Source organism: Chiloscyllium punctatum, chromosome 46 (genome assembly GCF_047496795.1).
Source record: "Chiloscyllium punctatum isolate Juve2018m chromosome 46, sChiPun1.3, whole genome shotgun sequence".
Lineage (NCBI taxonomy): Eukaryota > Metazoa > Chordata > Chondrichthyes > Orectolobiformes > Hemiscylliidae > Chiloscyllium > Chiloscyllium punctatum.
This window is the reverse complement of record NC_092784.1, coordinates 40,808,821-40,823,586: the sequence shown is the minus strand read 5'-3', so window position 1 is coordinate 40,823,586 and position 14,766 is coordinate 40,808,821. Positions and strand designations below refer to the sequence as shown.

General features: G+C 44.5%; 1 protein-coding gene across 4 annotated transcripts in view; it reads right to left on the bottom strand.

Moving 5' to 3' along the window:
- LOC140467969 (GEM-interacting protein-like) overlaps positions 1-14,766 on the bottom strand; it is a 127,128-nt gene that overhangs the window by 63,418 nt on the left and 48,944 nt on the right. For 2 of the 4 annotated variants that reach the window (XM_072564065.1, XM_072564066.1), the window contains 3 exons: positions 7,309-7,402; positions 5,980-6,055; positions 1,840-1,909 (listed from right to left, as the gene is read on the bottom strand). In XM_072564065.1, the coding sequence (XP_072420166.1) occupies positions 1,840-1,909; positions 5,980-6,055; positions 7,309-7,402 (240 nt within the window). Of the gene's footprint in view, positions 1-1,839; positions 1,910-5,979; positions 6,056-7,308; positions 7,403-10,616; positions 10,787-13,116; positions 13,270-14,766 lie in introns of those variants that run through there. The other 2 variants (XM_072564068.1, XM_072564067.1) reach the window with 2 other exon arrangements.

Below are 14,766 nucleotides of genomic sequence, written 5' to 3'. Positions count from 1 at the left end.
GGTTTGGTACAGAATAAAGCTCCACCTATGTGTCCCCATCAAACACTCCCAAAATAGTTTCAGCACAAGTTTTAGCTACTAAATTACCTCTACTCTTTTAAACTAAAGGTAAAGCTTCCTCTATACAGTATTCCATCAAACACTCCTAGAATAGGTACAGCATGGGATTAAATGCAGAATAAAGTTCCATCTATAGTGTCCCCATCAAAACTCCTTTGGCAGGTACAGCATGAGATTAGATACAGACGACACAATGGCCGAATAATTTTATTGCTGGACTATTAATCCAGAGACTCAGGTAATGTTCTGGGGTCCTGGGTTGAATCCCATTATGGCAAATGTGGAATTTGAATTCAATAAAAATCTAGAATTAAGAATCTAATGATTGACCATGAAACCATTGTCAATTGTAGGAAAAACCTATCTGGTTTACTAATGTCCATTAAGGAAAGAAACTGCCTGGTCAAGCCTACATGTGACTCCAGACCCATGGCAATGTGATTGATTCTTAACTGTCCTCTGGGCAATTAGGGATGGGCAATAAATGCTGGCCCAGTCAGTGACAGCCTCATCCCATGAATGAATAAAAATAAGAGTAAAACTAAAGATACAGCAGGACTCGGGGTCACAAACATACTCTTCATTCTGTCTTCCTGACTTTCCTTGACCACATCTTAGAACATAATGGCTCCCTGAGCAGCCCAGTGACGAATTTAATCTGATAACACACTTATGAAATGCCTTAGGTCATAAAACTACTGTAAAAGCATTATATAATTGTAGGTTTTTCTGATGTAGGATATTGCAAAATACAGAGAAAATACATTGAACCCAATTAGTGAATATTGGAGGGAGTGGAGGGGCAGGAAATGAAAGGAACAGAGGTAACAAAGTAATCAGAGTTAACGTTTCGGCTCGAGTGACCCTTCCTCAGAAGTCTCTGTTCTGAGGAAGGGTCACTTGACCCAAAATGTTAAGTCTGATTTCTCTCCATGGATGCTACCAGACCTGTTGAGCTTTTCCTGCAATTTCTGTTTTTGTGTCTAATTTAAAGCATCCACAGTTCTTTCGGTTTTCATTGAGTATAGGAGTTGGGAGGACATATTGCAGGATATTGGAGGATTGTGTATAGTGCTGGTTGCCCTGCTGCAGAAAGGACGTTATTAAGTTGGAGAAGGTGCAGAAAAGATTCACAAGGATGTTACCAGTGCTGGAGGATTTGAGTTGAAAAGAGAGGCTGGGTAGGCTAGGACCTTTTCTTACTGGAGTATAGGAAGTTGAGAGGTTTATAAGATCATGAGGGGTGTAATTAAGGTGATTAGCAAAGTCTTTTCCCCAGGGTAGGGGGGTCCAAAACCAGAGGATACAGGTTTAAGCTAAGAGGAAAAAGGTTTAAAAGTGACCTGGGGGGGGCAACATTTTCATACAGAGGGTGGCACATGTGTGGAATGAACTGCCAGAGGAAGTGGTAGATGCAGATATAATTACAATATTTAAAAGACATTTTGACAGGTACATGAATAGGAAAGGTTTAGAGAGACATGGACCAAACACAGGCAAGTGGGACTAATTTAGTTTGGGAACTTGTTTGGCATGGATGAGTTGGACCGAAGGGTCTGTTTCCATGCTGTATGACTCCATGAGGCAGTCAGTTCAAGGGCAGTTAAGGATGGGCTTTAAATGTTGGCCTTGCTAGCAATATTTACATCCTGTGAATGAATATCGAAACAATGTCACACTCACATCCCCCCCACATTCCCAGCCTGATCCCCCAATCCACACCCACACCATAATGCCAGTGTTGAATGGAATGAGTCATCAAGCATCCAGGCTCCATACCATTTGTTTGGAATGTATTCCGCTCCTTGATCAGGTCCTGGCGACATTCTGAGTAGAAATCCTCATTCACCTGCAGAGAAAACAGATGGAATGTGAATCATTGCCTGAAACCTTGCTCTCCAGATCAGAAAATAGCCCAGTCAGGTGATACTCTGCCACTTGGTTCTCAAGGCCTCATCCTAACCCTATCCCTGGTCTGGGCTTGATAACTGTTTGTCAGCCATGGCAGTAGAGTTGACCTTAGTATCTTCAAACTGGGCGCCAGACAGGAAAATATCAATCGAATAACCTGGCAACCTTCTCACGCACTGAGGTCACACATCGTAACCAGAGCAAGGGGCAAATCTGCTGATTCGAGCTCAACTCAAAAGGGGAGATATTGAGGGGAAGGGGTGGGGCAAGGGAAACAGAAGGCACAGCAGGGTGGGCTGGGGCTGGGGGTGGGGTGGGAAAGGAGAATTCCCAAAGTCCCACAAAGTGGGTGAGACTACACCTTCCCGTTCTCAGTGCAGATCCTCTCTGGGATGCAACAACCCATGGTGACCCTCTGGAGACTGGTTAGAAGGATTCTGGGAGGGCTAAGGAATGTCCTTAAGGAGTAATAGTGGCACAGCGGTAATGTCATCAGCCATGTAACCAGAGGCCCACACGAGTACACTTGGAATAAGGGTTCAAATCCCACAATGTCAGCTGGTGGAAATTAAGTTTAATTAACAAATCAGCAGTAGAAAGGTTGGCTGTGGTGACCATGACAACCATCACTGATTGCTATAGGAAACCCATATGGTTCTTAACATCTACTGTCTACCCTCCATGTGACTCCAGGCCTAGCAATGTGGTTGATGTTTCGCTGCCGTCTGAAATGGCCATGCAACTAGCTCAGATTCAGGGCAGTTATTTTTCTTACAGAAATAAGCAGTTGTAAGAGATGTGATGGGGGACAGAGCCAGGTAGTGTTTGAGTTCTTTCTGGGAGGTTTCTACACTTATTTTGGCTGAATGCAATCTGTTAGTTCTATCCTGTGTGCTTTCATATCTCCCCCAATCCTCTATTCCCTCAGTTCCTGCTTTTGTTAAGTAAGTCTGTTTAATGGGAACATTTCCTCCCAACCTCCCCACACAATTGGTCATTTGTCAGACAGAGTACAATAGGCAGTGGGCACTGTAGTGCTGACAGGCATTGGGCACTACAGGCAGTGAGCACTAAAGGCAATGGGCACTGCAGACAGAGGGTGCTGACAGGCAGTGGGCAGTACAGGTAATGGTATAACGGCTGCAGAAAAGCAGTTCGAGGGGGATCTGCCTTTGGAGGTAGTATGGGCAGAAGTCAGAAATAGGAAAGGAGCAGTCACCTTGTTGGGTGTTTACTATAGGCCCCCCAATAGCAGCAGAGATGTGGAGAAACAGATTTTGGAAAGGTGCAGAAGCCACAGGGTAGTAGTCATGGGCAATTTCAACTTCCCAAATATTGATTGGAAGCTCTTTAGATCAAGTAGATTGGATGGGGCGGTGTTTGTGCAATGTGTCCAGGAAGCTTTTCTAACTCAATATGTCGAGTGTCCGACCAGAGGGGAGGCCATATTGGATTTGGTACTTGGTAACGAACCGGGACAAGTGATAGGCTTGTTAGTGGGTGAACATTTTGGTGATGGTGACCACAATTCTGTGACTTTCACCTTGGTTATGGAGAGAGATAGGTGCGCACAACAAGGAAGATTTTACAATTGGGGGAAGGGAAATTACGATGCTGTAAGACAGGATTTGAGGAGCATACGTTGGGAGCATAGGCTGTCAGGGAAGGATGTGGTGGAAATGTGGAACTTTTTCAAGGAACAGATGCAATGTGTCCTTGATATGTATGTACCTGTCAGGCAGGAACGAGATGGTCGTGTGAGGGAACCTTGGTTGACGAGGGAGGTTGAATGTCTTGTAAAGAGGAAGAAGGAGGCTTACATAAGGTTGAGGAAACAAGGTTCAGACAGAGCGTTGGAGGGATACAGGATAGCCAGAAGGGAGCTGAAGAAAGGGATTAGGAGAGCTAAGAGAGGGCATGAAAAATCTTTGGCGGATAGGATCAAGGATAACCCCAAGGCATTTTATGCGTATGTGAGAAACATGAGAATGATGAGAACGAGGGTAGGTCCGATCAAGGACAGTAGTGGGAAACTGTATATTGAGTCGGAAGAGATAGGAGAGATCTTGAATGAGTACTTTTCTTCAGTATTTACAAACAAGAGGGACCGTATTGTTGAAGAGGAGAGTGTGAAACGGACTGGTAAGCTAGAAGAGATACTTGTTAGGGAGGAAGATGTGTTGGGCATTTTGAACAACTTGAGGATAGACAAGTCCCCCGGGCCTGACGGGATATATCCTAGGATTATGTGGGAAGCAAGAGAGGAAATTGCAGAGCCGTTGGCAATGATCTTTTCGTCTTCACTGTCAACAGGGGTGGTACCAGGGGACTGGAGAGTGGCGAATGTTGTGCCCCTGTTCAAAAAAGGGAATAGGGATAACCCCGGGAATTACAGGCCAGTTAGTCTTACTTCGGTGGTAGGCAAAGTAATGGAAAGGGTACTGAGGGATAGGATTTATGAGTATCTGGAAAGACACTGCCTGATTAGGGACAGCCAGCACGGATTTGTGAAGGGTAGGTCTTGCCTTACAAGTCTTATTGAATTCTTTGAGGAGGTGACCAAGCATGTGGATGAGGGTAGAGCACTGGATGTAGTGTACATGGATTTTAGTAAGGCATTTGATAAGGTTCCCCATGGTAGGCTTATGCAGAAAGTCAGGAGGCATGGGATAGAGGGAAATTTGGCCAGTTGGATAGAGAACTGGCTAACCGGTCGAAGTCAGAGAGTGGTGGTAGATGGCAAATATTCAGCCTGGAGCCCAGTTACAAGTGGAGTTCCGCAGGGATCAGTTCTGGGTCCTCTGCTGTTTGTAATTTTTATTAATGACTTGAAAGAGGGAGTCGAAGGGTGGGTCAGTAAATTTGCAGATGATATGAAGATTGGTGGAGTTGTGGATAGTGAGGAGGGCTGTTGTTGGCTGCAAAGAGACTTAGATATGATGCAGAGCTGGGCTGAGGAGTGGCAGATGGAGTTCAACCCTGTCAAGTGTGAGGTTGTCCATTTTGGAAGGACAAATAAGAATGCGGAATACAGGGTTAACAGTAGGGTTCTTAGTAAGGTGGAGAAGCAGAGGGATCTTGGGGTCTATGTTCATAGATCTTTGAAAGTTGCCACTCAGGTAGACAGAGCTTGTGAGAAGGCCTATGGTGTATTAGCGTTCATTAGCAGAAGGATTGAATTCAAGAGTCGTGAAGTGATGTTGCAGCTGTACAGGACTTTGGTTAGGCCACATTTGGAGTACTGTGTGCAGTTCTGGTCGCCTCACTTTAGGAAAGATGTGGAAGCTTTGGAGAGGGTGCAGAGAAGATTTACCAGGATGTTGCCTAGAATGGAGAATAGGTCGTACGAGGATAGGTTGAGAGTGCTAGGCCTTTTCTCATTGGAACGGCGAAGGATGAGGGGCGACTTGATCGAGGTTTATAAGATGATCAGAGGAATAGATAGACAGTCAGAAACTTTTTCCCCGGGTACAACAGAGGGGACATAAATTTAAGGTGAAGGGTGGAAGGTATAGGGGGGATGTCAGGGGTAGGTTTTTTACCCAGAGAGTGGTGGGGGCATGGAATGTTCTGTATTCTAGGGTGCTGACAGACATGGGCACTACAGGCCACGAATGCTGCTCTGAGCTTTCTTGCTCTAGTTTTGTGGTTAAACTCCCCCCAATTGTTCCAACTCTCCATCTCTCCTGGGAGAGGAGAGATCTCCTTAGCCCGCCAAAGACCCTACCAACTTCCCTCATTTCCTTAAAGGTCTCAAGAATTCAATTTTAATCCTAAGAATGTCATTCTTTTAGCCTCAATGTCACTGAGGAATTTGCACTGTACCCGAGACGTGGGTGCACTCCCAATCCCTTCACCTCTGCCTACCACTAATCACTCCCCAACGCTTCCCTCCTCAGCCCACGTAACTCCTACCTACCTCCTCCTGCTCCAATTCCAAGTACATTTACCTCCTTCCTCAACACCCACCCTCACCCCTCACCTTTTTGCCAAGCACTCAGGACTCACCGTAATCTCTTCATCGGGAGATGGGTCAGAGGAAATAAAGCTGTCCTCCGCTTCCATCATGAAGAAGTCGACTGTGCTATAGGGAGAAGAGAGAATGACAGCACTTCAGTATGAATCAATGGGTCTGGGTGGGTTACTCTTTGAAGGGTCGGTGTGGACTTATTGGGCTGAATGGCCTGTTTCCACACTGTAGGGATTCCATGACGATTCGATTGGTTAGGCCTCCTCAAACTTACAATTCCCAATAAGCTGGGATTTTGGGTTCACAAACTCAGAAGCAGAATGGCTGCCATGGAGCTCAGACTGATTTCTGACAGCTGCAAGGCCCTTTGAAGTGTTTGTTTTAAATGTTGTGAACATGACCAAATGGAGTGCACTCCAAGACTCAATTGCTGCTGCTGCAAAAAGCCCATGAACAGGGAGGTGTTCAATTTTGTTGCATCAACACTGCCATTTCATCAACTGCTGAATTAAAGACTCCTCCATTACTCAATAACCTTCATACATTTCAAACTTGCACAATAAGTCTGAGGCATTAAAACAGCGGAAACACTGTTTTGGAGGCACTTCTACAGGAGATTAAGAACTTTTTCACAATTACGTAGGATGCAGTCTGGTTTAGGGGAAGTTGGTGGTGAAGAGGAATTAACAACTCACAACTTTAACAATTGGAGCCACAGCTCCACTCTGTAACTGTTGACATTTAAAGGGATTTGGTTACAGTTTGAGAAAAACTTTGATACTGAGTTGAATGCACTCCAACACAGGCTGACCCTCATTTTACAGGCTCATGACGGTGAAGATTGTAGCCAAATTCTAGACAGCAGCTACCAAAACTAGGAAAGCAAGTAAAAGAAATATTGCTACAAATCTATGGGGCTTTAATGAGACCAGATGTAGAGTACTAGGTGCAGTTTTGATCTCCACATTTCAGGAAGAAATCTAACCGTAGCCTTATGAGATTGGAGGCAGTCCAGCGAAGATCACTCCATTGGTACCTGCAGTGGGACCTATGATGAGAGGCTAAGTCAATTGGGTGCATATTCTCTAGAGTGTAGAAGAATGAGGCAACCCCGTTGAGAATTTCAAGGAGGGCTGGCAGAGTGGAGTAGTAGGTGTTTCAGATTGGGATAGACAGGTTCTTGGTGTTTCAGGGAATTGAGTGATCTGGGGAAAGGGTGAGAAAGTAGCAATGAAGCCCAAGATCAGCCAAGGTGTCACTGAATGGTAGAGCAGGCTTGATGGGCTGAATGGTCTACTCCTGCTCCTTTTCTTGTGCCTTTGTGACACAGTTGTCAAATGGCGGGCATGCGATGGGCCGGTACTCACGAGTTTCCGAAAGAAATTTCTAGCGCGTCCAGCTCCCGGAATATGTCACTGTAATGTCTTGGCTTTTCGTTACCCTCGGCTTGATCACTCAGACCTGTGTAGAGAACAAAGCTTGTTATAGATAGCGCTGAGGACTTTTCTTTCCCTCTCTTGCTGTTTACCTCTCTCTCTCTCTCTCTCTCTCTCTCTCCCTGAGGCTCTCATATTCTGAAACTTGTAGATCAAACAAGTTGGTCAAACTGCCTGAATTCCTGATCATTCCCACCAAATCCAACTGTCTTGAAAAAACTAACAAGGTGGAGTTATCTTCGGTCTCCAGGTGCCTGGGATTAGGGGGCTGGTCTACGATGAACTGGGCCTACTCTCTGGATTTTAAAAGGAATGATTGATGATCTCATTGAAACATACAAGGGCTCCGATGGGGCCTGACAGGGTAGATGCAGAGAGATTGATCCCCTCTGGCTAACCTAGAACATGGGGGCACACAGTCTCAGAGGCAATCATTTAGGACTGCGGGGAGAAGAAATTTCTTCAAGCAGAAGGATGTGAACCTTTGAAATTTTCTACCCCAGAAGGCTGTGGATGAATCATTGAACATACTCAAGACTGACATTGACAAATATTTGACTTCTCAGGGTTTCAAGGCATAGAGCAAGCAAACGTACAAGTGAAGTTGAGGTGGAGGATCAGTCACAGTCTAATTAAATGATGAAGCAGGCTAGAGGAGCTGAGTAGTCTAGCCCTTCCCCTATCAGGTATGTTTTTAAGTGCAGCTCAGGTTATGGTTTTTCTGGTGTTATGCTGACCATGCACTGATTGTAAACTTGAGTCCTGCCACAGTGAGCTGGATTCAAGAGATGTGATTATTTGCGAACCCCAACATTATTGCTGAAACCAATTTCAGCAGCATCTTTCAGTCAAAGGAATTCCTCAGCAGACCTGCCCTGGCCTGTCCATTTCAGGCAATACTGTCTGCAAGGCTCGAGCATGGCCAGCAGTTGTCATTATTCCGAAGGAGTCCTAGCTTCTCCTGAATGAAAGCTTTGGCCATTTCAGCATTGTCCACACCCCCACAACAAATTGTTAAAAGTACCAACTCAAGAGTTGATGCTCTTTTGTCTGATACCAGCCCAGCCCATCTGGTTGCACGGAGGAAGTCTGGTCACATGGGTAGAGCCCCAAATTCAATTTGGTTCTGAAGAAGTCAAACAAGGCTCAAAACTCTGTTTCTTTTCCCACAGGTCCTGCTCAGTTTCTCCAACGGTCTCAGTGCTTGTTCCAAATTTCACAATTCTCATCCTTTAGGCCAGGCCAACCCCTTTTATTTAAGGCCAGTTGATCACACTAGTCCCCAAGACACAAGTTCAAGCCTCATTTTAAAAAACAATTTTTCATGCAATTGCCAGATTCTAAGTCCCACGCTTCACAACTGGGGAGCTGTGAGGTGGAGGAGACTCAGGAGCTGCAAGGAGGTCAAGCAGTAGGGGAGTGATTTTGATTGGGAGTTGGGGAGAAGAGCACTTGGGAGGGAGTGGGTGCAACAGAGTATACCGAATTGGAAAAGGGCCCTTGAGGGAAGACTGAGCCCTGTCCCCAGTGACCTGAACATTTCCTCCCAGCCTCACAATTGAGGATGGGTAGGAAGTAGCCTTTGGTTGGTCAAAAACTTGGGTGAAGATGGGCAATAAAACCGTGGACAGATAAAGGATGGACCTTTAGGAGGGTGGCCAACCCTCCTGGGTCATCTTTCAGACATTCCATAAAATTCTGCCTGTGATGTGTGGAAGTAAAGTGGATTTAGAAGAGGCTTACTTTCAGGACCCTTGACTTTCCACCAGTGAGGTTTTCCTTGTCTCAGATTTGAATCTGTTGTTGACTAATTAAAGGAGATCAATCACTATGATGAATCAAGATCTTAATGATTGTTGTATCAAGTGACCACCAGATGGACCTTGACATTACCTCATCAAAATATTCTCCTATTAGATGAGTCATTTGGTGCAAATCTCTGCTGTGCCTCCTACTCCAGTGATCTCCGAACCTGCCTCCTTGTTATGCTGTTCTGGTTTACATTCCAATCCTTACAATGACTCCACATTGAATGCTCCACATTCTTAAGAACAAGGCTTTCAACTACAGGAAGTCCAACAATCTGTACTTTTCTCAGGCTCTCAAGCCCAGAATTGTCTTCCTCCATATCTCAGTCCCACCATTTCTCAATTGCCATCTCAAAACCATCATCAGCCTAATAACCTTCTTCACCTTTTTTAATTCTTTCATGGGGTATCAGCATCTCTGCGAGGGCCAGCATTTACTGCCCATCCCTCATTGTCCATGTGATGGTGGTGATGCGCTGCCTTCTTGAAATGCTATAGTCCATTTGTTGTTGGTGGAAACATAATACCATTGCAGTGAGGGGGAGGGGGGGGGGGCAGGTTCCAGGATTTTTACCCAATGACACTGAACAGTGACATATTTCCAAGTCAGGATAGTGAGTTGCTCGGAGAGAGTTTGCAGGTAGTGCTCATGTATCTGTTGCTCTTCTCCTCCAAAATGGTAATGGGTTTGGAAGGTACTGTCTGAGGATCTTTGGTGAATCCCTTCAATGCGCATTGTAGACTGTATGCACTGCTGCTTTTGTCACTTGTAGAGGGAGTGGATGCTTGTGGATGTGGTGACAACCAAGTGGGCTGTTTGGTCTAGGATGGTGTCAAGCTTCTTGGATGTTGTTGGAGCTGCACCCATCCAAGCAAATGGGGAGTATTCCATCACACCCCCGATTGTGCATTGTAGATGGTGGACTGACTTTGGGGAGTCAAGAGGTGCGTTAGTCACGACAGAGCCCCCCCAGTCGCTGACCTGTTCTTGTTGCCACAGTATTTACATGGCTCGTCAGTTCAATTTCTGGTCAATGGTAACCTTGATATTTGTGCCACATCAGCCCAAGCCTGAACATTGTCTGTGTTTGGCTGCATGTGAACATGGATTTCTTCAGTATGTGAGGAGTTGTGAATGGTGTTGAACATGGTGCAGTCATCAGGGAATGTCTCCACTTCTGATGGAGTCAATGGTGAAACAGCTGAAGATGGTTGGACCTGGGACACTACCCTGAGCAATTCCTTTAGAGACATCCTGATACTGAAGTAATTGATATCCAATAAAACAACAGAACCATGTTCCTGTGTGCCAAGTAAGGCTCCATACAGTGGAAAGTTTTCCCTCATTTCCATTGACTCTAGTTTTGCTCAAGCTCCTTAATGCCACACTCAGTGAAATATGGTCTTGATGTCAAAGGCAGTCACTCTCACCTCATCTTGAGTTCAACTTTTTCTTCTATTTTTGGGCCAATGTGATAATGAGGTCTGGAGTAGAGTGGCCCTGATGTAGATATTTTCTGATCAACCCATTCAGAAATGGTCTTACACACCTCTGAAGCAGGTGGAACTCGAATCCAGGCCTCCCTGTCCAAGGCAGAACCCTGTTGTATTACCCAAACAACATCATGTCATCATGTTATACAAAGCCATTCACTAAATTCTATTTGCCCATTAATATGACAAGAGAATTTTATCAGTTCAAAATAAACAAATGGACTCCTCTTAAAAACAGTCAAGAAGCTTGTACATGTTAAGTCTTTCCTTTCTGATGTTTACATCACCAACTTAAAATTTTCTTGTTTAAAAATACCCTATCTCACATTTGAGGGAGATCAAAGATCTGATCAAGCCACTCTGTTGTTTATAAGTATAAGGGAGATTTTGGTCATTCTCAAATCTCCCCTTTTACAAAGATTCCAAGGCCAACCTTCCTTGAATTTCCCAGATATGTTAAATTAGTGATACTCGTCTCTGTCTTGCTTACTCACCTTCTGTCAAATACACTGAAATAAATCACTAAGGAATGTTTGGGATAACGGCACACGTGCACACACATTCACATGAGAATACACACACATGCACACACACTGACACACATACACACACAAGACCACACACACACACAGCAGGAAGCATTGATGAATGTAACATTTTGACTACTAAAGCTCTGACTCAACAGTAAAATGATACTCATTACAGTAAAATAATACCTGCATTCCGGATGTGTCAGTACATTCTTACAAATATTAAGCAATCAAAATGTACACAGACTTGGTGAAATAGGTATGTACTCAACTACATGAAGAATTTGTTACATGTCATGCTAGGCTTGGCTCAGTGAAACCAATCACTGTGCATGTATATTTGAGTGGGTCACTTTGGTACAGTACTGGAGAAGTGCTGCACTGCTGGAGGTGGTAACATTTGGATGAGATATGGAATTGAGGGTCCACTTACCTTTTCAGGAGGATGTAAAAGAAATCCCATTGTCAATTGTTGGAAAAGAGGACAAGGACCTCCCTTTTTCTTGGACAACACTTTTTCCTCCACTACCACCATTTAACAATAATTCTCTCAGCAGTTACATCATTATTGTTTGTGGGAATCTTGATATGCATTAGCTGGCTGTTGGCATTTGCTAGATTACAACAGCAACTACATTGCAAAGACTCCTCATTGGCTGTGAAGAGTTCTACAATGCCCCGAGGACATGAAAAACACCAGATAACAGTATTTCTTTCCTCGCTCACTTGTTGTATGCACCACCATCAGCAAAGTATTGGCTGAGGCTTTGTGGTAGCCTGCCCAGGGACGCTGCTTGGAGAGGGACACAGACACAGGTATTTACCCCAATACTCTGAACTCGCCACACGGAGAGTTTGTGTCTAAGTGAGGGTTCAAACCTATGGTCCCTTTGTGTTATGACCCTGCCACAGAGAGAATGTATCAAAGCAACAGGAATTCCCACAGTCACCCACGCACAGCCCTGTAAACTACCAACACAAAGCATTGTAGTGACTCAAGACAGTAATTCGGATCAGGAATAGGAGCTTTGCCCTTCAAGCCTGCTCCACCATAGCATAAGATCGCAACTCATCTGATTTTATTCTGAACTATCATCTTCCTGTCTGCCATCCCACAGTCAGCTCAGCACAAAGGAATTTGGGAGTCCTCATCTATGAATCACAAAAAGCTAGCATTCAGCTTCAGTGGTGTTACAGAGGGCAAACGGTATTTGGCCATTGTTTCAAAGGGAATGGGGTACCAACATATAGTCTATACGAGGCACTAATCAGACTGTACCTGGAATATTGGGATCAATTTTGGTCGCCTTATTGAGGGAAAGATGTACTGGCATTGGTGACAGTCCAGAGAAGGCTCACTAGACTGCTCCTAGAGAAATTATGTTATGAGAAGAAGCTGAGTAGGTTGGACCTGTGGCATTTAGGAGAACGAAACATGACCTCACTGAACCATTCAAAATTCTTACGGGACTTGACAGGGTAGATGCAGAAACGTTCTTTCCCCTTGTGGGTCAGTCTAGGACAGAGGGCATAATCTCAGAATCTCATTTAAGACAGCGATGAGGAGGAATTTCTTCTCTCAAAGGGTAATCAATCTGTGTGATTCTTTACCATAGAGAGAGGTAGAGGCTGACCAGTAAGTATATTAAGGCTGAGGTAGACAGATTTTGAATCAGGAAGGGAATCAAGAGTTATGGGTAAAAGGGAGGAAAGTGGAGATGATCAGCTGTGATCTTATTGAATGGCGAGCAGAGCCTGATGGGTGGAATGGTCTATTCTGTTCCTGCATCTTACAATCATTTGGTCTTAAGGTCTTACATCTTCAGTAGAAAATTATTGCTGTGTTCTAGGATGGAGGTTAGGCCTACAGTTCGACTGTTTCCTGCAAAGCACAGACAGACTCTCACCACAAACGGATGCGACATTTGAGCAGAGAGGAAGGAGAGCAGAAAACTCGAGCTGTAGAAAATCTCTTGCTTCTTGCTGCTTCCCCTTTCCAGCCCGGTGAAGAAGAGGCCCCAGGGTGGCTGTTCCATCAGCACAGTTGTTGTGGCGGTTCGATCACTCTCAGATGCTTGTGACTAAGATCGGAGAGGGACTCTTTACCTCCTCACCCTGTCCCCACTTCAAAACCACACCCTCGAACGAAGAGTGCCAGCTGTGAGTAAACCCAGTCTCATCACCAATGACCTAAATAAAACTTCCGTTTCCATCAGACCTCAGACACACACGGACGGTCATAAACACACAGAGACACACTCAGGGACACAAACACACACACAGACACATACACACACACACACGCAAACAGATATACACACACTCACTCGCATGCACACAAATGCACAGACACTCACATATACCCACACACACACTCTCACACAGAAACATACACACACTCAAATATACAGACACACACACACACACACACAAGTTCTTACAATCTCAAACGCGCACACACACAAAAATAAATACAATCTCACTCACACACAGATACTGAAACATACACACACTTCACACACAAATGCTCGCAATCTCACTCACACACACGCACACATTCACACACACACACACACACACACACACACGAAAAGGATTGTATTTATAGAGCACTTTTCATGACCAGCAGAAGTCTTCAAGGGCTTTAAAGCCCAATGAAGTCACAGAATTGTTCCAATGCAGAGGAAGCCATTCAGCCCATCATCTCTACACCAATTCATTGCCTTGTGCCAATCTCCTGCTTTGTTCCCATTTTCCTACACACTATATACTCATTAAATACTCTCCTGAATGTTTCAATTGATCCTGTGTCCACCAGATTTCCAGGCAGTGCATTCCAGATCCTAACTACTCACTGTGTAAATAAGATTTTCCTCACATCATGCTTGCTTCTTTTGCACATCACTTTTAATCTTTGCCATATTGTTCCATATTTGTTCCTTTTACAAGGTTGGAACATTTTCTCTATGTCTACTCTGTCCAGTTTGCTTATAGTTTCAAATCTGGTCTCAGCCTTTCTCTGTCCAAGCAGAATAGTCCCAATTTCTTCAATCTATCCTCATCCCTGACGTTTCTCATTCTTGTTAGTCACTGCTGTAAAGTAAGAAACACAGTCACCAATTTGCGCACAGCAAGTTCTATCATACATGAATGGAACGATGACTAGCTGATCTATTCTTAGTAGCACAAAAGCAAAAAGCTGAACACACTGGTAATCAGAGATAAGTCAGAAATTGCTGCCAAAATTCATGCCATGTAACATCTGAAAAGAAACAGAGTTAACATTTGAGGTCGTTGACCTTTCATCAGAAAGTGATGATCGACCCGAAAAATGTTTTCCGCAAATCTGTAAGTTATTATTTTATTTCCCCAGTATGCGTGATGTTAACTGAGATGCAAATAATGGCCAGGGCTCTCTCCTTCAAATGAGATCTTTGTAATCTGTGTGACCTGGGAGCCAGGGTCTCTCTGTTTAACATCCATTGGGAAGCCAGCAGCATTGGAGCATCAGCCTGGAGTATTGTGCTCAAGGCTCAGAGTGGAACCTGAACTCCAAA